This window comes from Ranitomeya variabilis, chromosome 2, assembly GCF_051348905.1.
Source record: "Ranitomeya variabilis isolate aRanVar5 chromosome 2, aRanVar5.hap1, whole genome shotgun sequence".
Taxonomy (NCBI): domain Eukaryota; kingdom Metazoa; phylum Chordata; class Amphibia; order Anura; family Dendrobatidae; genus Ranitomeya; species Ranitomeya variabilis.
In genome coordinates, this window is record NC_135233.1 from 1013110041 (window position 1) to 1013134682 (window position 24642).

General features: G+C 43.7%; 1 protein-coding gene across 1 annotated transcript; it reads right to left on the reverse strand.

Annotated features, from left to right (window-relative positions):
• Nucleotides 1–2069: 2069 nt before the first annotated feature.
• Nucleotides 2070–24502, reverse strand: LOC143804031 (alpha-1,4-N-acetylglucosaminyltransferase-like). The gene is made up of 2 exons (XM_077281776.1): nucleotides 24257–24502; nucleotides 2070–2648 (listed from the first exon to the last, which is right to left on the reverse strand). The coding sequence occupies exons 1-2, from the start codon at nucleotides 24485–24487 to the stop codon at nucleotides 2070–2072; spliced, it is 810 nt and encodes a 269-aa protein (XP_077137891.1). The 5' UTR covers nucleotides 24488–24502.
• Nucleotides 24503–24642: the final 140 nt, after the last annotated feature.

The following is a 24642-nucleotide window of genomic DNA, read 5'->3' on the forward strand; positions in this document are numbered from 1 at the left end:
AATCTGCATAAAGTTTAATTTCACCCGATCCTCTTAAGTTCAAAGTTTTATTCTTTTATCGATATCAGGTGCAAATGGTGAGAAAATAAAGGAAATATATGTGGTTTCCATACATTTAAGTTTTTCTTCACCTTTACATGAAACAATTATTTAAATATATCTGACACATTTTTTTCACATGGGATTGGCAGTCGATTTTTTAATGATTTGTTTTTCTTGCTTTTTTAGTATTTATTTTCCATTCATTTTGCATATTGTCTCCCTAACCTTAAGCCTTTCCGGCGGCATTTCAACATTTAAATAACTTTAACTGATTTTCCCTTCAACTAGGGTCATAATAAAAGCTCTAGTTACAGAAGAAATTCATCCTTATGGCTGCATAGCAGAGCTGTCTGATTCTCAGAGGACTCAGCATCTCCCACTACTTTCACACCCATTGATCACAGGGATCTGAAGGAACAAGCGCATAAAGGGCTTCCTATTACTGTATACGCAGTACTTGTGTAGTATTGTGTATACAGCAATCGGGAAGGCAAATATGGAAACAAACCATCACTGCCTACTTTATGAGGAGCCACAGTGTCTGACAGCTAGCTCCCCACTTCAGCCACTGCACAATCGCATCCAGCTGCTGTACTATGCAGTAACATTTTTAGAAATATAAACAATTAACGTCCGGGCTGTTCCGAAAGTAGTCAAACAGACACATTTTGGTATCATTTTCACTGCTGCGTAAATTAAGCAATATGGTTATGTTATGAGTTTACCTTTTTCACATACTTTTTATTTTGTGTGCTCAGGTTTTCTTGTAATTATAAAAGTTTATTGATGGAATAAAAGTTTGCGATGTAGTTAAAAATGTACAATATTTTAACTGATGGTGGATGTCACAAAAGTCAGCAAAGTAAATGCAAAGAAGCAAGATATCTATATATATAATTGTCTAAGGGTCACTTCCGACTGTCTGTTTGTCTTTCTGTCTGTCTGTCACGAATATTCATTGGTCGCGGCCTCTGTCTGTCATGGAAATCCAAGTCGCTGATTGGTCGTGGCAAAACAGCCACGACCAATCAGCGACGGGCACAGTCCGGCGGAAAAATGGCAGCTCCTTCCTCCCCGCAGTCAGTGCCCGCTCCGTACTGCACTCCAGTCAGCGCTCACACAGGGTTAATGGCAGCGTTGACCGCGGTGTAACGCACTTGGTTAACGCTGCTATTAACCCTGTGTGACCACATTTTTACTATTCATTCATGCTGCCTATGCAGCATGAATTGTAAAAAGATCTAATGTTAAAAATAATAAAAAAAAATAAAAATAGTTACATACTCACCCTCCGTTGGTCCCCGGATCGAAGCGGCCGGTTACCGACGCACCTGGTGACGTCCTGATGACCGCTCCATGCATTGCGGTCTCGCAAGATGATGACTTGCGGTCGCGCAAGACCGCTACGTCATCACCTCGCGAGACCGCAATGCACTCTTCAGACCAGAGCGGGCGAGGAGCATCGGTAACCGGCCGCTTCGATCCGGGTCCAACAGAGGGTGAGTATATAACTATTTTTTATTTTAATTCTTTTTTTAACAGGGATATGGTGCATACTACGTGACTGTGCAATATGCTATGTGATTGGGCAATATACTACGTGGCTCTGTGCCGTATACTACGTGTCTGTGCTGTGTACCACGTGGCTCTGTACTGTATACTATGTGGCTGGGCAATATACTATGTGGCTGGGCAATATACTATGTGACTGGGTAATATACTGTGTGGCTGGGCAATATACTACGTGGACTGTGCAATATACTATGTGGACATGCATATTCTAGAATACCCGATGCGTTAGAATCGGGCCACCATCTAGTGTATTTAAATAAAGGGAGTGATCATCTTTTGCCGATCTCTAATCTTGGTAGACATTTTATTCAAGATCAGCGATAATATAAAAACGCACATAACAAAGATTAGTGTTTACTTTCCTTTACTGATATAAACTTTGTTAAATTTACTATTCTTTCTTTTATTACTTTAATATATTCTAAAGTACTTTTTATATGGCAGTCTCCCCCTCCCTAGGAGACAGTTTTATTTAAAACTCCTTCATAAGTGGAAGGGCAATATTGTTTATAGAGATGTTCTACCAAGGTGTTGCTTCCAACCACCATGGATATTCTTTTGTTATTCATATAGTTCCAGAGATGAAGAGCATATGAATCTTTAAAGGTTGGCAAATTTTTCCAAACCTCAAAGTACCTTCTCCAAGATGCATAATAAATGGGATAGAAACGTTCGGGATGAAAGTAGGAGACATTTTCACATTTAACATGATCTACAGATGTGAACTTGGGAACACAATGCTTCTTCACAACACGCGTGAAAAGTCCAGGTCCTTGATGTCCCCATTTATTGCCTTTATAATTCTGCACAAAGTTTTCCATAAGCTCCCATGTCAGATTGTGATATGGAGAAAGACCAAAAACACTACTGCTGGTATCTTTTAACTTTTCTGCAGCTAGAAAATTGTCTTCAAGAACGGGCTGAATGGAAATTACATCAGTATCCATGTAAATGCCTCCATATTTCCACATCATAGCCAATCTGCCAGCATTTGATTTATTATTTGTCCAGTAGATTTCTTTCTTTGGGTCTATCTAAGCATACAAAAATAATAATAACAGAATTATATAAACATTTTTATTTCAAATTAATTATTTAAAAGAACAATTTTTACTTTAGAGCAAGTTCTCAGATCATCTAGCAATAACGTGTTCTGTGGAAACAGTAACTTTAGATTACTTTGAGACACTATAGATGTAATTTGTCGCTTTAGGGAGCGATATTTTCAGAATCTGTACCTATTAGGATGATAGTTAAAAAGGACATTTCAAACAATCTTTTGATACATTAGCAATCAAAATATTTGGCACATAATGAGTTACAGTCAAAGTGGGCGTTATCATATAATTTTGTCTGAGGGCGTTTACTCCTTTTTATTCTATGACATTGACCAATGAAAAGCAAGCAGCAACACAGCAGAAAAATAACAAGTCCCCACCATTGCTTAGAGCAGATTTCTCAGTGTGTGAGATATAGGAATATATCCATGATCTCCTTGGACTAATATCCTGCATGATTAGAAATTGCTTGAGAACAGCACAGGTGACTATCACATTTCAGATAAGCTCCCTTTGGGGGGAAGGGCAACAAAGTTGAGTGTTTAACTGTGCTACATTATAAACACTGCTATCAACTCTACTCCATTCCTAGGATCTTCACCTCTCCTGAACTGCTCTTGCCCTAATTGTGTCCATTCAATTACTTTCCCTGCACCCTTCACAGTTTAGGGAAGTTCAGTTCCTTTCTATTCTAATGTATGGGGACAATTATAGTTTTCTGCACAATCATATTCTTAGAATTACCAATATGAAGGGCAAATTAATGAAACAATTCTGTGAAATGCCTTAATTTCTAGAAGTGTTGGAAGTCTTAAGGACCCGTCTCACATAGCGATTTACCAACGATCACGACCAGCGATACGACCTGGCCGTGATCGTTGGTAAGTCGTTGTGTGGTCGCTGGGGAGCTGTCACACAGACAGCTCTCTCCAGCGACCAACGATCAGGGTAACGACTTCGGCATCGTTGAAACTGTCTTCAACGATGCCGAAGTCCCCCTGCAGCACCCGGGTAACCAGGGTAAACATCGGGTTTCTAAGCGCAGGGCCGCGCTTAGTAACCCGATGTTTACCCTGGTTACCAAAAAAACAAACACTACATACTCACCATCTGATGTCCGTCAGGTCCCTTGCCGTCTACTTCCTGCTCTGACAGTGCCGCCGTACAGTGAGAGCAGAGCGCAGCGGTGACGTCACTGCTGTGCTGTGCTCTCACTGTACGGCCGGATCTCAGTCAGAGCAGGAAGCAGACGGCAAGGGACCTGACGGACATCAGATGGTGAGTATGTACTGTTTTTTTTTTTTTTTACATTTACGCTGGTAACCAGGGTAAACATCGGGTTACTAAGCGCGGCCCTGCGCTTAGTAACCCGATGTTTACCCTGGTTACCAGTGAAGACATCGCTGGATCGGTGTCACACACACCGATTCAGCGATGTCAGCGGGACCTCAATGACCAAAAAAAGGTCCAGGCCATTCCGACACGACCAGCGATCTCACAGCAGGGGCCTGATCGCTGGTACATGTCACACATAGCGAGATCGCTACTGAGGTCGCTGTTGCGTCACAAAACTTGTGACTCAGCAGCGATCTCGCTAGCGATCTCGCTATGTGAGACGGGGCCTTTAGAGGTTGAGATAAGAGATGACCGAACCTGCCAAGACTCGAATTTGCCAAATCATGATTTTACATTGAAATTTATTTTGGAGTGACATTATTCGATACAAATAAAATGTTCCGTAATATGCTCTGGGGTCTCTGCAGACCTTAAAGCTAACCATATAATGTATAATAAAAATGATACCTCAGCTGTCACCTATAATCCGTCTTCCTTTCCCCATACCCCATCATGTTTATTCTCTTTGAACTCTGCACACCGTGCTGGACCTCTCAGCTTTATTAGGTCTCGTACATCACTGTGCACAGTGCCATCACTCAGGTGCTGGATGTCGTAACACCGTGACATCATAAAATGTGCTGTAATGGCACAGTGTCCAGTGATGTCAGAGGCCTTAGTAAAGCCAGAAATCATGGTCCTGATTAAAGAGGCTGTAAAAGATGCGCACAATGTTGAAAGGAAAAGAATAGGCCCATGGGTAGTGGGACAGTTGAGTGGTGAGATAAGTATTACTATTTTTTAACAGTTTGTCTAGCCTTAGTCTGCATTTTTGTAAGCTCGCTCAAATAAATCTATTTTAATTGAGACTCATATTATCATAAAATGATGGCATATTCTATCCTTTAAATTTATTCTCTTATTTGTGTAGTGTATTTGCTTTAACAGAAGCCACGATGCTCTGCTAAATCCATCAAAGGATACCATCACCTTACATGGATCCAATCGATTCCTACACAATGGGGTCTGCCATGATCCATTGCCAGCCTTTTAAACTGGAGATGAACTCAAAATATTATTCCTGTGGTTTCTGTTGACATTATTGACAAAGAACCTAAAAAGTAACACTTACAGCTCTAGAAAAAATTAAGAGACCACTGCATAGTTTTCTAAAATTCACCATCTCTACATGTCTGACAGCCATTCCATTCCAGTGTCAGTTGAATTCCAACCAAAGTACACCTCATTCTACTTAATGTGCTTCTGGTTAGGAGATCAAGAGGCATGCCAAGACTTATGAAAGCTGTGATTAAAAATCATGGTTATTCCACCAAATATTGATTTCTCAACTCTTCCTGAGTTAAAACATTAGTATTGTTGCTTCTAAATGAATAAGAACTTGTTTTCTTTGCATTATTTGAAGTCTGAAAGCACTGTTTTTGTTAATATTTTGATGATTTTTCATTCACGTGTAAAGCGTCATGGAATAAATGGCTCTATAATAATAATAATAATAATAATAATAATAATAAGTTGCCGCAAAAATATGCTAAATTTTTAGCTTTGAATTTCGGAGACATGTTGTCAGTAGTTTATTGTTATGATCTGGTGGCCTAGGAGCAGCATGAGACGTACTCTGGAGAAGGTGGTACCTGTACTGACCGCGGACCCTGAACTTAACACCGCAACTAGAAGTAGCCGTGGGATGTTCCTGACACTCCCTAGACACCTCGTCACAGCCGGAGGACTAAATACGTTGCGGTTTGCTGGCATCGCACGCGTGTACTCACCAAAACAAGGGGGGAATTTAAATCAGATCCTCCTAAGATGTGAGGCTCGGTGGATAATGCGTACCAGCGCTACTGGTCCAATGGGATTAAATGAACGCATAGACATGTCAGTCTTTTTGTAAACCCTTTCCCACAGATCCGCACACTCATGTACCTCTCATTTTCTCTTACAGTACTCAAAATGAAAAACATCTTGGCACACATCACTTTGATTTTTTAAGTACCTTTTATCATGTTGTTATGTGTACAAATGTATTGTTAATAAATAAGTGTCTTGTATCGCCCACGATGCACGGAAATATGGGGAGGTTACCATGTTTCGGTTTAGACTATAAATTCCTCCTCCCCATTTCCGCCCGTCATTAGGACCTGTAGAAGCGCTTTGTGCGTGAAACAGCTGTAGTCCTTCACTCCTTCGTACGTTTTCTCCCGCCCGCCTGTCTTTTACAATAATGTCCCAATAAAGAAAAAGTTTTAACCGGATTGAGGAGTGCGCTACATTTTCTTCTCCTGGCACTGGAGGACTAAATACCCCTAGAGAAAGAAACAGAAAAACTATCTTGCCTCAGAGAAAATCCCCAAAGGATAGACAGCCCCCCACAAATATTGACGGTGAGAGGAGAAGGAATTAACATACACAGACTGAAATCAGGATTTAGCAAAGGAGGCCATTCTAGCTAGATAGAAAAGATAGGACAGAGTAATATGCGGTCAGTATTAAAACACTAGAAAATATCACTACACTAGAAAATACAAAATCTCCACATCTAACTAAAGATATAGAGGGTATAGCTGCATCTCCAGAGATACCAGCTTGGATGAGCAAGTCCTTATACAGACCAAGCTGGACTAGACAAAACATAGAAATGCACTGAACTATAAGGCCCACAGCATGTGGACTGCAAAAACAAAGCCAGAACTTATCTTGGTAGAAATGAACTGCAAAGCAGGAGAGACCAGGCAGAGATGAGACGAGCCAAATGAAAGGCACGAACCAAATCATCAGCATGAACATCGGAGGCAACAACCCAAGAATTATCCTCCTGGCCATAACCCTTCCACTTGACAAGATACTGAAGCCTCCGCCTCGAAAAATGAGAATCCAAAATCTTCTCAACCACATACTCCAACTCCCCATCAATCAACACCGGGGCAGGAGGATCAACAGAGGGGACAACGGGCACCACATATTTCCGCAACAAAGATCTATGAAAAACATTATGGATGGAAAAAGAGTCTGGAAGGGCCAAACGAAAAGTCACAGGATTAATAATCTCAGAAATCCTATAAGGGCCAATAAACCGAGGCTTGAACTTAGGGGAAGAAACCTTTATAGGAACATGACGGGAAGACAACCAGACCAAATCCCCAACCCGAAGCCGGGAACCAACACACCGACGACGGTTAGCAAAACGCTGAGCCTCCTCCTGAGACAACACCAAATTGTCCACCACATGAGCCCAAATTTGCTGCAACCTGTCAACCACAGAATCCACCCCAGGACAATCAGAAGGCTTAACCTGCCCTGAAGAAAAACGAGGATGAAAACAAGAATTGCAAAAGAAGGGCGAAACCAAGGTAGCAGAACTAGCCCGATTATTAAGGGCAAACTCAGCCAATGGCAAGAAAGCCACCCAATCATCCTGATCAGCAGACACACAGCATCTCAAATAAGTTTCCAAAGTCTGATTAGTTTGTTCGGTTTGGCCATTTGTCTGAGGATGAAATGCGGAAGAAAAAGACAAATCAATGCCTAGCCTAGCACAAAAGGCTCGCCAAAACCTAGAAACAAACTGGGAACCTCTGTCGGACACAATATTCTCCGGAATACCATGCAAACAAACCACTTGCTGGAAAAACAACGGAACCAAATCAGAAGAGGAAGGCAATTTAGGCAAAGGTACCAAATGAACCATCTTAGATAACCGGTCACAAACCACCCAGATAACCGACATCCTCTGGGAAACCGGAAGATCTGAAATAAAATCCATAGAAATATGCGTCCAAGGCCTCTCAGGGACTGGCAAAGGCAAAAGCAACCCACTAGCGTGGGAACAGCAAGGCTTAGCCCGCGCACAAGTCCCACAGGACTGCACAAAAGAACGCACATCCCGTGACAAAGAAGGCCACCAAAAGGACCTACAAACCAATTCTCTGGTACCAAAAATCCCAGGATGGCCAGCCAACACAGAACAATGAACCTCAGAAATCACTTTAGTAGTCCATCTATCAGGAACATACAGTTTCCCCACTGGACAGCGGTCCGGTTTATCAGCCTGAAATTCCTGAAGAACCCGTCGTAAATCAGGGGAGATGGCAGAAAGAATCACCCCTTCCTTCAGAATACCGACCGGCTCAAGGACCACAGGAGAATCAGGCAAAAAGCTCCTAGAGAGGGCATCTGCCTTAACATTCTTAGAACCCGGAAGATACGAGGCCACAAAATCAAAACGGGAGAAAAACAGGGACCATTGAGCCTGTCTAGGATTCAGCCGCTTGGCAGACTCGAGGTAAATCAGATTCTTATGATCGGTCAAGACCACAATACGGTGCTTGGCCCCCTCAAGCCAATGTCACCACTCCTCAAATGCCCACTTCATAGCCAACAACTCACGATTGCCGACATCATAATTGCGTTCTGCAGGCAAAAAGTTTTGAGAAAAGAAGGCACACGGTTTCATCAAGGAACCATCAGAATTCCTCTGAGACAAAACGGCCCCTGCCCCAATCTCAGGAGCGTCAACCTCAACCTGAAAAGGAAGAGAAACATCCGGCTGACGTAACACAGGGGCAGAAGTAAATCGGCGTTTAATCTCCTGAAAGGCAGAAACCGCCGCAGAGGACCAATTCATCACATCAGCGCCTTTCTTCGTCACATCGGTCAGGGGTTTAACCACGCTGGAGAAGTTGGCAATGAAACGGCGATAAAAATTAGCAAAGCCCAAAAATTTCTGAAGGCTCTTCACGGATGTGGGCTGAATCCGATCATGAATGGCCTGAACCTTAACTGGATCCATTTCTGTAGATGATGGAGAAAAAATGAAGCCCAAAAAAGAAACCTTCTGCACTCCAAAGAGGCACTTAGACCCCTTCACAAAAAATGCATTATCATGAAGGATCTGAAATACCATCCTGACCTGTTTCACATGGGACTCCCAATCATCGGAAAAAATCAAAATATCATCCAAATATACAATCATGAATTTATCAAGATAACTCCAAAAGATATCATGCATGAAGGACTGAAACACAGATGGAGCATTAGAGAGCCCGAATGGCATCACAAGGTATTCAAAATGGCCTTCGGGCGTATTAAACGCAGTTTTCCATTCGTCACCCTGCTTAATACGAACAAGATTATATGCCCCTCGAAGGTCAATCTTAGTAAACCAACTAGCCCCCTTAATCCTAGCAAACAAATCAGAAAGCAAAGGCAAAGGTTATTGGAATTTGACTGTGATCTTATTCAAATGGTGATTATCAATACAGGGTCTCAAGGAGCCATCCTTCTTGGCAACAAAAAAAAAAGCTGCTCCCAAAGGTGAAGAAGATGGCCGAATATGCCCCTTCTCCAAAGACTCCTTAACATAACTCCTCATGGCGGCATGTTCTGGCACAGACAGGTTGAAAAGACGGCCTTTAGGGAACTTACAGCCTGGAACCAAGTCAATAGCACAATCACAGTCCCTATGCGGTGGAAGGGAACTGGATTTGGGTTCATCGAATACATCCTGGAAATCTGACAAAAACCCAGGAATTTCAGAAGAAGGGGAAGAGGAAATTGACATCAAAGGAACGTCACCATGAACCCCCTGACAACCCCAACTAGTCACAGACATAGATTTCCAATCTAACACCGGATTATGTACCTGTAACCATGGGAAACCCAGCAAAATAGCATCATGCAAATTCTGCAAAACCAGAAAGCGACAATCTTCCTGATGGGCTGGCGCCATACACATGGTCAGCTGTGTCCAAAACTGAGGTTTATTTTTAGCCAACGGTGTAGCATCAATACCCCTTAAAGGAATAGGGTTCTGCAAACGCTGCAAGGGGAAACCACAACGTTTGGCAAATTCTAAGTCCATTAAGTTCAAAGCGGCACCTGAATCCACAAATGCCATGACAGAAAATGACGATAATGAGCAGATCAGGGTCACAGATAACAGAAATTTAGGTTGTACAGTACTGATGGTAACGGAACTAGCGATTCTCTTTGTACGCTTAGGGCAATCAGAAATAACATGAGCAGAATCGCCGCAGTAAAAACACAACCTATTCTGACGTCTGAATCCTTGTTATTCAGCTCTAGACAAAATCCTATCACACTGCATAGGCTCAGAACTCCGCTCAGAGGATAACGCCACAGTGTGCACAACTCTGCGCTCGCGCAAGCGCCGATCAATCTGAATGGCCAGAGACATAGAATCACTCAGACCAGCAGGCGTGTAGAACCCCACCATTACATCTTTAATGGACTCAGAAAGACCCTTTCTGAAAATTGCCGCCAAGGCATCCTCATTCCATTTAGTCAGCACAGACCATTTTCTAAATTTCTGGCAATAAGATTCTGCCGCTTCTTGACCCTGACACAGTGCCAGCAAGGTCTTTTCAGCATGATCCACTGAATTAGGTTCATCATACAATAGCCCTAGCGCCTGAAAAAAGGTGTCTACATTAAGCAAAGCCGGACTCCCAGATTCCAGGGAAAATGCCCAATCCTGAGGATCACCGCGCAGCAGAGAAATGACAATTTTAACCTGCTGTATGGTATCACCAGAGAAATGTGGTTTCAGAGAAAAAACAGTTTACAGTTATTTTTAAAGCTCAAAAATTTGGACCTGTCCCCAAAACACAAATCAGGAGTTGGAATTCTAGGCTCTAAAACTGGAGTCTGAACGATATAATCGGAAATACTCTGTACTCTAGCAGCAAGCTGATCCACACGAGAAGCCAATCCCTGAACATCCATGCCAGCGCCAAACTCCTGAGCCACCCTGAGGTAAAGAGGGAAAAAAAGACACAAAAGACTACAGAAAAAAAAATGGCTCAGCACTTTCCTTCCCTTCTTTTGAGAAGCAATTAACTCATTGTTGGCCAGTTGTACTGTTATGATCTGGTGGCCTAGGAGCAGCATGAGGCGTACTCTGGACCCTGAACTTAACAACACAACTAGAAGTAGCCATGGGATGTTCCTGACACTCCCTAGACACCTCAACACAGCCGGAGGACTAAATACCCCTAGAGAAAGAAACAGAAAAACTATCTTGCCTCAGAGAAAATCCCCAAAGGATAGACAGCCCCCCACAAATATTGACGGTGAGAGGAGAGGGAATAAACATACACAGACTGAAATCAGGATTTAGCAAAGGAGGCCATTCTAGCTAGATAGAAAAGATAGGACAGAGTACTATGTGGTCAGTATTTCAACTCTAGAAAATATCCACCACAGAAAATACAAAATCTCCACATCTAACTAAAGATATAGAGGGTATATCTGCATCTCCAGAGAAACCAGCTTGGATGAGCAAGTCCTTATACAGACCAAGCTGGACTAGACAAAACATAGAAATGCACTGAACTATAAGGCCCACAGCATGTGGACTGCAAAAACAAAGCCAGAACTTATCTTGGTGGAAATGAACTGCAAAGCAGGAGAGACCAGGCAGAGATGTGAATCCTCCAAGAACAATGGACAACTGGCACTGACTAAAGGGTGGAACAAAACTAAATAGCCCAGTGGAAAGCATTAAGTGGACCCAACTGATGAAATGCTGTGATTGAAGACAGCAGCGGTACCACTTATAACCACCGGAGGGAGCCCAAGAGCAGAATTCACAACAGTTTATAAAATAAAACAACAATTTTCAACGTACATTTTAACCCCTTCATGACCCAGCCTATTTTGGCCTTAATGACCTTGCCGTTTTTTGCAATTCTGACCAGTGTCCCTTTATGAGGTAATAACTCAGGAACGCTTCAACGGATCCTAGCGATTCTGAGATTGTTTTTTCGTGACATATTGGGCTTCATGTTAGTGGTAAATTTAGGTCGATAATTTCTGAGTTTATTTGTGAAAAAAACAGAAATTTGGCGAAAATTTAGAAAATTTCGCAATTTTCACATTTTGAATTTTTATTCTGTTAAACCAGAGAGTTATGTGACACAAAATAGTTAATAAATAACGTTTCCCACATGTCTACTTTACATCAGCATAATTTTGGAAACAATTTTTTTTTTTGCTAGGAAGTTATAAGGGTTAAAATTTGACCAGTGATTTCTCATTTTTACAACAAAATTTACAAAACCATTTTTTTTAGGGACCACCTCACATTTGAAGTCATTTTGAGGGTTCTATATGGCTGAAAATACCCAAAAGTTACACCATGCTAAAAACTGCACCCCTCAAGTGCTCAAAACCACATTCAAGAAGTTTATTAACCCTTCAGGTGTTTCACAGCAGCAGAAGCAACATGGAAGTAAAAAATGAACATTTAACTTTTTAGTCACAAAAATGATCTTTTAGCAACAATTTTTTTTATTTTCCCAAGGGTAAAAGGAGAAACTGGACCACGGACGTTATTGTCCAATTTGTCCTGAGTACGCTGATACCTCATATGTGGGGGTAAACCACTGTTTGGGCGCACGGCAGGGCTCGGAAGGGAAGGAGCGCCATTTGACTTTTTGAATGAAAAATTGGCTCCAATCTTTAGCGGACACCATGTCGCGTTTGGAGAGCCCCCGTGTGCCTAAACATTGGAGCTCCCCCACAAGTGACCCCATTTTGGAAACTAGACCCCCCAAGGAACTTATCTAGAAGCATAGTGAGCACTTTAAACCCTCAGGTGCTTCACAAATTGATTTGTAAAAATGAAAAAGTACTTTTTTTCACAAAAAAATTATTTTAGCCTCAAGTTTTTCATTTTCACATGGGCAACAAGATAAAATGGATCCTAAAATTTGTTGGGCAACTTCTCCTGAGTACACCGATACCTCACATGTGGGGATAAACCACTGTTTGGGCACATGGTAAGACTCGGAAGGGAAGGAGCGCCATTTGACTTTTTGAATGAAAAATTATCTCCATCGTTAGCGGACACCATGTCGCGTTTGGAAAGCCCCTGTGTGACTAAACATTGGAGCTCCTCCACAAATGACCCCATTTTGGAAACTAGACCCCCCAAGGAACTTATCTAGAGGCATAGTGAGCACTTTAAACCCTCAGGTGCTTCACAAATTGATCCGCAAAAATGAAAAAGTACTTTTTTTTACACAAAATTTATTTTAGCCTCAATTCTTTCATTTTCACATGGGCAACAGGATGAAATGGATCCTAAAATTTGTTAGGCAATTTTTCCTGAGAACGCTGATGCCTCATATGTGGGGGTAAACCACTGTTTGGGTGCACGGCAAGGCTCGGAAGGGAAGGAGCGCCATTTGACTTTTTGAATGGAAAATTAGCTCCAATCGTTAGCGGACACCATGTCGCGTTTGGAGAGTCCCTGTGTGCCTAAACATTGGAGCTCCCCCACAAGTGACCACATTTTGGAAACTAGACCTCCCAAGGAACTAATCTAGATGTGTGGTGAGCACTTTGAACCTCCAAGTGCTTCACAGAAGTTTATACCGCAGAGCCGTGAAAATAAAAAATAATTTTTCTTTCCTCAAAAATGATTTTTAGCCCAGAATTTTTTATTTTCCCAAGGGTAACAGGAGAAATTGGACATCAAAAGTTGTTGTCCAGTTTCTCCTGAGTACGCTGATACCCCATATGTGGGGGTAAACCACTGTTTGGGCGCACGCCAGGGCTCGGAAGGGAAGGCATGCCATTTGGCTTTTTGAATGGAGGATTAGCTCCAATCATTAGCGGACACCATGTCGCGGTTGGAGAGCCCCTGTGTGCCTAAACATTGGAGTTCCCCCACAAGTGACCCCATTTTGGAAACTAGACCTCCCATGGAACTAATCTAGATGTGTGGTGAGTAGTGTTGAGCATTCCGATACTGCAAGTATCGGGTATCGGCCGATACTTGCTGTATCGGAATTCCGATACCGAGATCCGATATTTTTGTGGTATCGGGTATCGGTATCGAAACAACATTAATGTAAAAATGTGTAAAAGAAAGAATTAAAATAAAAAATATTGCTATACTCACCTCTCCGACGCAGCCTGCATCTTACCGAGGGAAGCGGCAGCGTTCTTTGTTTAAAATTCGCGCTTTTCTTTCCTTTACTGAAGTCCCGGCTTGTGATTGGGCACGTGCCGACCATGTGGCCGGGACGCAACCAATCACAGCAAACCGTGACGTAATTTCAGGTCCTTCAGGATTTTAAAATTACGTTCCGGCGTTGTGATTGGTTGCGTCGCAGTCACATGGGCAACGCAACCAATCACAGCAAGCCGTGACGTAATTTCAGGTCCTTAAGGATTTTAAAATTACGTCCCGGCTTTGCGATTGGTTGCGTCGCAGTCACATGGGAGACGCAACCAATCACAAGCCGTGACGTCACGGGAGGCTGGACACGCGCGCATTTTAAAATGGGCGCGTGTCCAGCCTCCCGTGACGTCCCGGCTTGTGATTGGTTGCGTCGCGGTCAACCAATCACAAGCCGGGAGGCTGGACACGCGCGCATTTTAAAATTTTAAAATGCGCGCGTGTCCAGCCTCCCGGCTTGTGATTGGTTGATCGCGACGCAACCAATCACAAGCCGGGACGTCACGGGAGGCTGGACACGCGCCCATTTTAAAATGCGCGCGTGTCCAGCCTCCCGTGACGTCACGGCTTGTGATTGGTTGCGTCTCCCATGTGACTGCGATGCAACCAATCACAAAGCCGGGACGTAATTTTAAAATCCTTAAGGACCTGAAATTACGTCACGGCTTGCTGTGATTGGTTGCTTTGCCCATGTGACTGCGAAGCAACCAATCACAACGCCGGAACGTAATTTTAAAATCCTGAAGGACCTGAAATTACGTCACGGCTTGCTGTGATTGGTTGCGTCCCGGCCACATGGTCGGCACGCGACCAATCACAAGCCGGGACTTCAGTAAAGGAAAGAAAAGCGCGAATTTTAAACAAAGAACGCTGCCGCTTCCCTCGGTAAGGTGCAGGCTGCGTCGGAGAGGTGAGTATAGCAATATTTTTTATTTTAATTCTTTCTTTTACACATTAATATGGTTCCCAGGGCCTGAAGGAGAGTTTCCTCTCCTTCAGACCCTGGGAACCATCAGGAATACTGTCCGATACATGAGTCCCATTGACTTGTATTGGTATCGGGTATCGGTATCGGATTGGATCCGATTCTTTGCCGGTATCGGCCGATACTTTCCGATACCGATACTTTCAAGAATCGGACGGTATCGCTCAACACTAGTGGTGAGCACTTTGAACCCCCAAGTGCTTCACAGAAGTTTATAACGCAGAGCCATGAAAATAAAAAATAATTTTTCTTTTCTCAAAAATGATTTTTTAGCCCACAATTTTTTATTTTCCCAAGGGTAACAGGAGAAATTGGACCCCAAAATTTGTTGTCCAGTTTCTCCTGAGTATGCTGATACCCCATATGTGGGGGTAAACCACTGTTTGGGCACAGGTCGGGGCTCGGAAGGGAGGTAGTGATGTTTTGAAATGCAGGCTTTGATGGAGTGTTCTGCTTGCATCACATTCCATTTGCAGAGCCCCTGGTGTGCCTAAACAGTAGAAACCCCCCACAAGTGACCCCATTTTGGAAACTAGACCCCCAAGAAACTTATCTAGATATGTGGTGAGCACTTTGAACCCCCAAGTGCTTCACAAAAGTTTACAACGCAGAGCCGTGAAAATAAAAAGTCATTTTTCTTTCCTTAAAAATGATGATTTAGCAAGCAATATTTTATTTTCACAAGGTTAACAGGAGAAATTGGACCCCAATAGTTGTTGCCCAGTTTGTCCTGAGTACACTGATACCCCATATGTGGGGGTAAACCACTGTTTGAGCACAAGTCAGGGCTCGGAAGGGAGGTAGTGATGTTTTAAAATGCAGGCTTTGATGGAGTGGTCTGCGTGCGTCACATTCCATTTGCAGAGCCCCTGATGTGCCTAAACAGTAGAAACCCCCCACAAGTGACCCCATTTTGGAAACTAGACCCCAAAGAAACTTATCTAGATATGTGGTGAGCACTTTGAACCCCCAAGTGCTTCACAGAAGTTTACAACGCAGAGCCGTGAAAATAAAAAATCATTTTTCTTTCCTTAAAAATGATGTTTTAGCAAGCAATTTTTTATTTTCACAAGGGTAACAGGAGAAATTGGACCCCAATAGTTGTTGCCCAGTTTGTCCTGAGTACACTGATACCCCATATGTGGGGGTAAACCACTGTTTGGGCACAAGTCGGGGCTCGGAGGGGAGGTAGTGACGTTTTGAAAAGCAGGATTTGATGGAGTGGTCTGCGTGCGTCACATTCCATTTGCAGAGCCCCTGATGTGCCTAAACAGTAGAAACCCCCACAAGTGACCCCATTTTGCAAACTAGACCCCCCAAGGAACTTATCTAGATGTATAGTGAGCACTTTGAACCCCAAGTGCTTCACAGAAGTTTACAACGCAGAGCCGTGAAAATAAAAAATCATTTTTCATTCCTCTAAAATTATGTTTTAGCAAGCAATGTTTTATTTTCGCAAGGGTAACAGGAGAAATTGGACCGCAATAATTGTTGCCAAGTTTGTCCTGAGTATGCTGGTACCCCATATGTGGGGGTAAACCACTGTTTGGGCACACGTCGGGGCTCGGAAGGGAGGGAGCACCATTTGACTTTTTGAACTGTTGTGAATTCTGTTTTTGGCTCCCTCTGGTGGCTACTGGTGGTACTGGCTTACTTTTGTCTTTTGTTTCCAGTGCACCTGTTCCCATCAGGGTTTGGGAGTTTCCTATTTAGTTTGGCTTCTCAGTCATTCTAGTGCCGGCAATCAATGTTATCAGAGCACCTCTGTTGCTTGCTACCTGCTTCAAGTCTGCAATTCAGCTAAGTTGGATCTTTTGTATTTTTGTGTTTGTTTTGTCCAGCACGCATTTATACACTCTTGCTGCTGGAAGCTCTAGTGATCTGAAATTACTACTCCGGTTTCATGAGTTGATATCGGAGTTAAAGTAATTTCAGGATGGCTGATTAGGGTTTTGAGGTGACCGCGAAGTCCTCTTTTGTATTTTCTGCTATCTAGTCAGAGGGCCTCTCTTTGCTGAACCTATATTCATACTGCGTACGTGTTTTCCTCTTACCTAACCGTTATTATATGTGGGGGGCTACTATCACTTTTGGGGTTTCCCTGGAGGCAAGTCAGGTCTGTGTATTCCTCTACTAGGGGTAGCTAGATCTCCGGCTGGTGCGAGACGTCTAGGGATAAAAACTTAGGCACGCCCCCCGGCTACTGTTATTTGTGTGTTAGGTTCAGTATCGCGGTCATCTGAGATTCCATCATCCTAGAGCTAGTCCATTTTTGCCTAAGTCCCTGCCATTGGGTACCATGACAGTATTGCCGGCCAAAATGTATTAAAGGTATTGGCTGAAGAAAGAGAGAAAAAAGAAGTTTCTGACACTTTTTTTTTTTTTTTTTTTTTACTCAGAAGTTCTGTCTAGCCATAATTTCAATCTGCTGTTTTTTTTTTTTCTCTCCTCTTAATCCCTGAATGGCTCAGATCTCAGCTGTTGAGAAATGGATATCCAGAGTTTAGCTGCAAACCTGAATACTCTTGCCTCTAAAGTTCAAAATATCCAAGACTTTGTTATACATGCTCCTATGTCTGAACCCAAGATTCCTATACCTGAGTTTTTTTCTGGAGATAGATCTCGTTTTTTGAATTTTAAGCACAATTGTACATTGTATCTTTCTCTGAGATCTCGCTCCGCTGGAGACCCCGCTCAGCAGGTTAAAATTGTTATTTCCTTGTTACGGGGTGACCCCCAGAATTGGGCATTTCCATTGGCACCAGGGGATCCTGCGCTGCTCAATGTGGATGCGTTTTTTCTGGCACTGGGGTTGCTCTATGAGGAACCTAATTTGGAGATTCAGGCTGAAAAAGCCTTGATGGCCCTCTCTCAGGGGTATGATGAAGCTGAAATATATTGTCAAAAATTTCGAAAATGGTCTGTGCTTACTCAGTGGAATGAGTGCGCCCTGGCGGCGAATTTCAGAGAAGGTCTCTCTGACGCCGTTAAATATGTCATGGTGGGGTTTCCTACGCCCACAGGTCTGAATGAATCCATGACTATGGCTATTCAGATTGATCGGCGTTTACGGGAGCGCAAACCTGTGCACCATTTGGCGGTGTCTTCTGAGCAGGCACTGGAGAATATGCAATGTGATAGAATTCTGTCAAGAAATGAACGGCAGAATTATAGACGTAAAAATGGGTTGTGCTTCTACTGTGGTGATTCTGCTCATGTTATATCAGCATGCTCTAAACGCACAAAAAAGGGTGATAAGTCTTTTGCAATTGGCACTTTACAGTCTAAGTTTATTTTGTCTGTAACTTTGATTTGTTCATTATCATCTATTACCGTGGATGCCTATATGGATTCTGGCGCTTCCTTGAGTCTTATGAATTGGTCCTTTGCCAGACGCTATGGGTTTAGCCTAGAGCCTTTGGAAGTTCCTATCCCTCTGAAGGGTATCGACTCCACACCATTGGCTAGGAATAAACCACAATACTGGACACAAGTGACTATGTGTATGACTCCTGACCATCGGGAGGTGATTCGCTTCCCTGTGTTGCATAACTTGCATGATGTCTTAATGCTTGGATTGCCATGGTTGCAAACTCATAATCCAGCCCTTGATTGGAAAACAATGTCTGTGTTAAGCTGGGGATGTCAGGGGGCTCATGGGGAAGTACCTTTGGTTTCCATTGCTTCATCTACTCCCTCTGAAGTTCCGGCATTTTTGTCTGACTATTGTGATGTTTTTGAGGAGCCTAAACTTAGTTCTCTCCCCCCTCACAGGGAATGCGATTGTGCTATAGACTTAATTCCTGGCAGCAAGTTTCCTAAGGGTCGTTTGTTCAATCTGTCTGTGCCTGAGCATGCTGCTATGCGAGAGTATATTAAGGAGTCCTTGGAAAAGGGACATATCCGTCCATCCTCATCTCCTTTAGGAGCAGGATTTTTTTTCGTGGGTAAAAAAGATGGCTCCCTGAGGCCCTGTATTGATTATCGCCTGTTGAATAAGATTACAGTCAAATACCAGTATCCTTTGCCACTATTGACTGATTTATTTGCTCGTATTAAAGGGGCAAAGTGGTTCTCTAAGATTGATCTTCGGGGTGCGTATAATTTGGTGCGGATTAAGCTGGGAGATGAGTGGAAAACTGCATTTAATACGCCCGAGGGCCATTTTGAGTATTTGGTAATGCCTTTTGGTCTTTCTAATGCCCCTTCAGTCTTTCAGTCCTTTATGCACGATATTTTCCATGAATATCTGGATAAATTTATGATTGTGTATTTGGATGATATTTTGATTTTTTCGGATGACTGGGAGTCGCATGTTCAACAGGTTAGGAAGGTTTTTCAGGTTTTGCGGGCCAATTCTTTGTTTGTAAAGGGTTCGAAGTGTATTTTTGGGGTTCAGAAGATCTCTTTTTTGGGGTACATTTTTTCCCCTTCTTCTGTTGAGATGGATCCTGTCAAGGTTCGGGCCATTTGTGATTGGACGCAGCCTACTTCTCTGAAGAGTCTTCAGAAATTCTTGGGCTTTGCTAATTTCTATCGTCGATTTATAACTGGGTTTTCAAGTGTTGCTAAGCCTCTGACTGATTTGACTAAGAAGGGTGCTGATGTTGCCAATTGGTCCTCTGCGGCTGCGGAGGCCTTTCGGGAGCTTAAGCGCCGCTTTTCTTCTGCCCCTGTGTTGCGCCAGCCTGATGTTTCGCTCCCTTTTCAGGTCGAGGTTGATGCTTCCGAGATTGGAGCGGGGGCGGTTTTGTCGCAGAGAAGTCCCGATTGCTCAGTGATGAGACCATGTGCATTCTTCTCTCGAAAGTTTTCGCCCGCCGAGCGAAATTATGATGTCGGTAATCGGGAGCTCTTGGCTATGAAATGGGCATTTGAGGAGTGGCGTCATTGGCTTGAGGGTGCTAGACATCAGGTTGTGGTCTTGACTGATCACAAGAATCTGATTTACCTTGAGTCTGCCAGGCGTCTGAATCCTAGACAGGCGCGCTGGTCGCTGTTTTTCTCCCGGTTTAATTTTGTGGTTTCATACTTGCCTGGTTCGAAAAATGTGAAGGCAGATGCCCTTTCTAGGAGTTTTGAGCCTGACTCTTCTGGTGATTCTGAGCCTATGGGTATCCTTAAGGATGGGGTGATTTTGTCTGCTGTCTCCCCTGACTTGCGACGTGCTTTGCAGGAGTTTCAGACTGATAGGCCTGATCGTTGTCCGCCTGGGAGACTGTTTGTTCCAGATGAGTGGACCAGTAGAGTCATCTCGGAGGTTCATTCTTCTGTGTTGGCAGGCCACCCTGGAATCTTTGGTACCAGAGATTTGGTGGCCAGGTCCTTCTGGTGGCCTTCCCTGTCTCGGGATGTGCGTACTTTTGTGCAGTCTTGTGATGTTTGTGCTCGGGCCAAGCCTTGCTGCTCTCGGGCTAGTGGATTGTTGTTGTCCTTGCCTATTCCGAAGAGGCCGTGGACGCACATCTCTATGGACTTTATCTCGGACCTCCCGGTTTCTCAGAAAATGTCCGTCATTTGGGTGGTGTGTGACCGTTTTTCTAAGATGGTTCATTTGGTACCCTTGCCCAAATTGCCTTCTTCATCGGAGTTGGTTCCTTTGTTTTTTCAAAATGTGGTTCGTTTACATGGTATCCCGGAAAACATCGTTTCTGACAGGGGATCTCAATTTGTGTCTAGGTTCTGGCGAGCGTTCTGTGCCAGGATGGGCATTGATTTATCTTTCTCGTCTGCTTTCCATCCTCAGACTAATGGCCAGACGGAGTGAACTAATCAGACCTTGGAGACTTATTTGAGGTGTTTTGTGTCTGCTGATCAGGATGATTGGGTCGCCTTTTTGCCGTTGGCAGAGTTTGCCCTTAATAATCGGGCCAGTTCTGCCACTCTGGTTTCTCCTTTCTTTTGAAATTCAGGGTTTCACCCTCGTTTTTCATCTGGTCAGGTGGAATCTTCGGATTGCCCTGGAGTGGACACTGTGGTGGATAGACTGCACCGGATTTGGAGTCATGTGGTGGACAATTTTAAGTTGTCTCAGGAGAAGACTCAGCAGTTTGCTAATCGTCATCGTCGTGTGGGTCATCGTCTTCGTGTTGGGGACTTGGTGTGGTTATCTTCTCGTTTTGTCCCTATGAAGGTCTCTTCTCCTAAGTTTAAACCCCGGTTCATAGGTCCTTATAAGATTTTGGAGATTCTTAATCCTGTATCTTTTCGTTTGGACCTACCAGCATCTTTTGCCATTCATAATGTCTTCCATCGGTTGTTGTTGCGGAGGTACGAGGTACCGGTTGTGCCTTCTGTTGAACCTCCTGCTCCTGTGCTGGTGGAGGGTGAATTGGAGTATGTTGTGGAAAAGATTTTGGACTCTCGCGTTTCCAGACGGAGACTCCAATATTTGGTTAAATGGAAGGGATACGGACAGGAAGATAATTCTTGGGTGACTGCCTCTGATGTTCATGCCTCTGATTTGGTTCGCGCCTTTCATAGGGCGCATCCAGATCGCCCTGGTGGTTCTCATGAGGGTTTGGTGCCCCCTCCTTAAGGGGGGGTACTGTTGTGAATTCTGTTTTTGGCTCCCTCTGGTGGCTACTGGTGGTACTGGCTTACTTTTGTCTTTTGTTTCCAGTGCACCTGTTCCCATCAGGGTTTGGGAGTTTCCTATTTAGTTTGGCTTCTCAGTCATTCTAGTGCCGGCAATCAATGTTATCAGAGCACCTCTGTTGCTTGCTACCTGCTCCAAGTCTGCAATTCAGCTAAGTTGGATCTTTTGTATTTTTGTGTTTGTTTTGTCCAGCACGCATTTATACACTCTTGCTGCTGGAAGCTCTAGTGATCTGAAATTACTACTCCGGTGTCATGAGTTGATATCGGAGTTAAAGTAATTTCAGGATGGCTGATTAGGGTTTTGAGGTGACTGCGAAGTCCTCTTTTGTATTTTCTGCTATCTAGTCAGAGGGCCTCTCTTTGCTGAACCTATATTCATACTGCGTACGTGTTTTCCTCTTACCTAACCGTTATTATATGTGGGGGGCTACTATCACTTTTGGGGTTTCCCTGGAGGCAAGTCAGGTCTGTGTATTCCTCTACTAGGGGTAGCTAGATCTCCGGCTGGTGCGAGATGTCTAGGGATAAAAACGTAGGCACGCCCCCGGCTACTGTTATTTGTGTGTTAGGTTCAGTATCGCGGTCATCTGAGATTCCATCATCCTAGAGCTAGTCCGTTTTTGCCTATGTCCCTGCCATTGGGTACCATGACATTGAACGCAAGATTGGTTGGAATCAATGGTGGCGCCACGTTGCGTTTGGAGACCCCTGATGTGCCTAAACAGTGGAAACCCCTCAATTCTAACTCCAACACTAACCCCAACACACCCCTAACCCTAATCCCAACCCTAACCCCAACACACCCCTAACCCTAATCCCAACTCTAGCCATAACCCTAATCACAACCCAACCCCAACACACCCCTAACCACAACCCTAACCCTAATCCCAACCCTAACCCTAATCCCAACCCTAACCACAACTTTAACCCCAACACACTCCTAACCCTAACCATAACCCTAACCACAAGCCTATTCTTAATCCTATTTCCAACCCTAGCCCTAATTCAAACCCTAACTCTAATTCCAACCCTAACCCTAAGGCTATGTGCCCACGTTGCGGATTCGTGTGAGATTTTTCCGCACCATTTTTGAAAAATCCGCAGGTAAAAGGCACTGCATTTTACCTGCGGATTTACCGCGGATTTCCAGTGTTTTTTATGCGGATTTCACCTGAGGATTCCTATTAAGGAACAGCTGTAAAACGCTGCGAAATCCGCACAAAGAATTGAGATGCTGCAGAAAATACAGCGCAGCATTTCCGTGCGGTATTTTCCGCACCATGGGCACAGCGGATTTGGTTTTCCATAGGTTTACATGGTACTGTAAACCTGATGGAACACTGCTATGAATCCACAGCGGCCAATCCGCTGCGGATCTGCAGCCAAATCCGCACCGTGTGCACATAGCCTAATTCTAACGCTAACCCTAGTTCTAACCCTAACCCTACCCCTACCCCTAACCCTACCCCTAACCCTACCCCTAACCCTAACCCTACCCCTAACCCTAACCCTAACCCTCGTTCTAACTCTAACCCTAGTTCTAACCCTAGTGGGAAAAAAAATATTTTCTTTATTTTATTATTGTCCCTACCTATGGGGTTGATAAAGGGGGGGGTCATTTACTATTTTTTTATTTTGATCACTGTGATAAGTTTACCACAGTGATCAAAATGTACATGGAACGCATCTGCCGGCCGGCAGATTCAGCGGGCGCACTGCGCATGCGCCCGCCATTTTGGAAGATGGCGGCGCCCAGGGAGAAGACGGACAGACTTCGGGAGGCTCGGTAAGTATGAGGGGGTGGTGGGGGGGTGGATCGGAGCACAGGGGGGGGATCAGAGGATGGGGGGAGCGGACAGGAGCACTGGGGAGCGGACAGGGGGACGGAGGGGGGTACCGTACAGAACGGAGGACTGGGGAGGAGATCGGGGGCGGTGGGGGGGCAGAACATGATTTCCAGCCATGGCAGATGCTATTGCAGCATCGGCCATGGCTGGATTGCAATATTTCACCATTTTCATAGGTGAAATATTGCAAATTGCTCTGATTGGCTGTTGCACTTTCAACAGCCAATCAGAGCGATCGTAGCCACGTGGGGGCAAAGCCACCCCCCTGGGCTGAAGTACAACTCCCCCTCTCCCTGCAGATCGGGTGAAATAGGAGTTAACCCTTTCACCCGATCTGCAGGGACGCGATCATTCCATGACGCCACATAGGCGTCACAGGTCGGATTGGCACCGACTTTCATGACGCCTACGTGGCGTCAAAGGTCGGGAAGGGGTTAAGCAACAATATACCTATAAAGAAAAAAATCAGAGAAACTAAAAATTTTGAATAGGTCGCTTAATTTTTGCCAGAGCTGTATATATGAAAACATTTCCTAATGATTGTAAAAATATAGATCTCTTTTAAAGATTTTTTTTCTTTGACTTGTAAAACTGGCGTATAAAAAACTATTAAAATAAAATCAAGTTCTGTTTACTTGAGTATTTTTTATAAATAATGAGTAAGATATAATAAAATGCATGAAAGTCAAAAGAGGCCTTTTGGAAAATGAAAGTAAGGTGTGGCATTGGAAAAAGTAAGCAATTATTTTTTTTTCTCCTTGTATGAATTTTGTTAAATCTCCTCCCTTATTTTGCATATAAAAGCTCTTACCTTCTTATACCAATCCAGGAATGGTGTGTCAGCAAATAATTGCTTTAATCTTAAAGGGAAAATGTAGATATTCTTATAAATGGAGAGGGTTGGGTAACGTTTCTGTGCTTTCTTCTCATCATCTTCAGTGACTATGTCTCCTAGTCCTTTCATGAAGAAGACCACTGGTCTGTCCGGATACATTCGAGCTGCTGATTCAACAGAACATAAAACCAAGGATGGCTCATCCATTCTGTCTGTCGTTTCCATAAATTTGATACTTTTTCCTTGCTGAAGAACATCCTTTTCAAATGCATATTCATAATTGAATGTTTGGCTAATATTGTAGCTGATTGCATTTTTTGCTCTTGAAGAATAAGATATCAAACTTTTGTGAATTAAGGAGT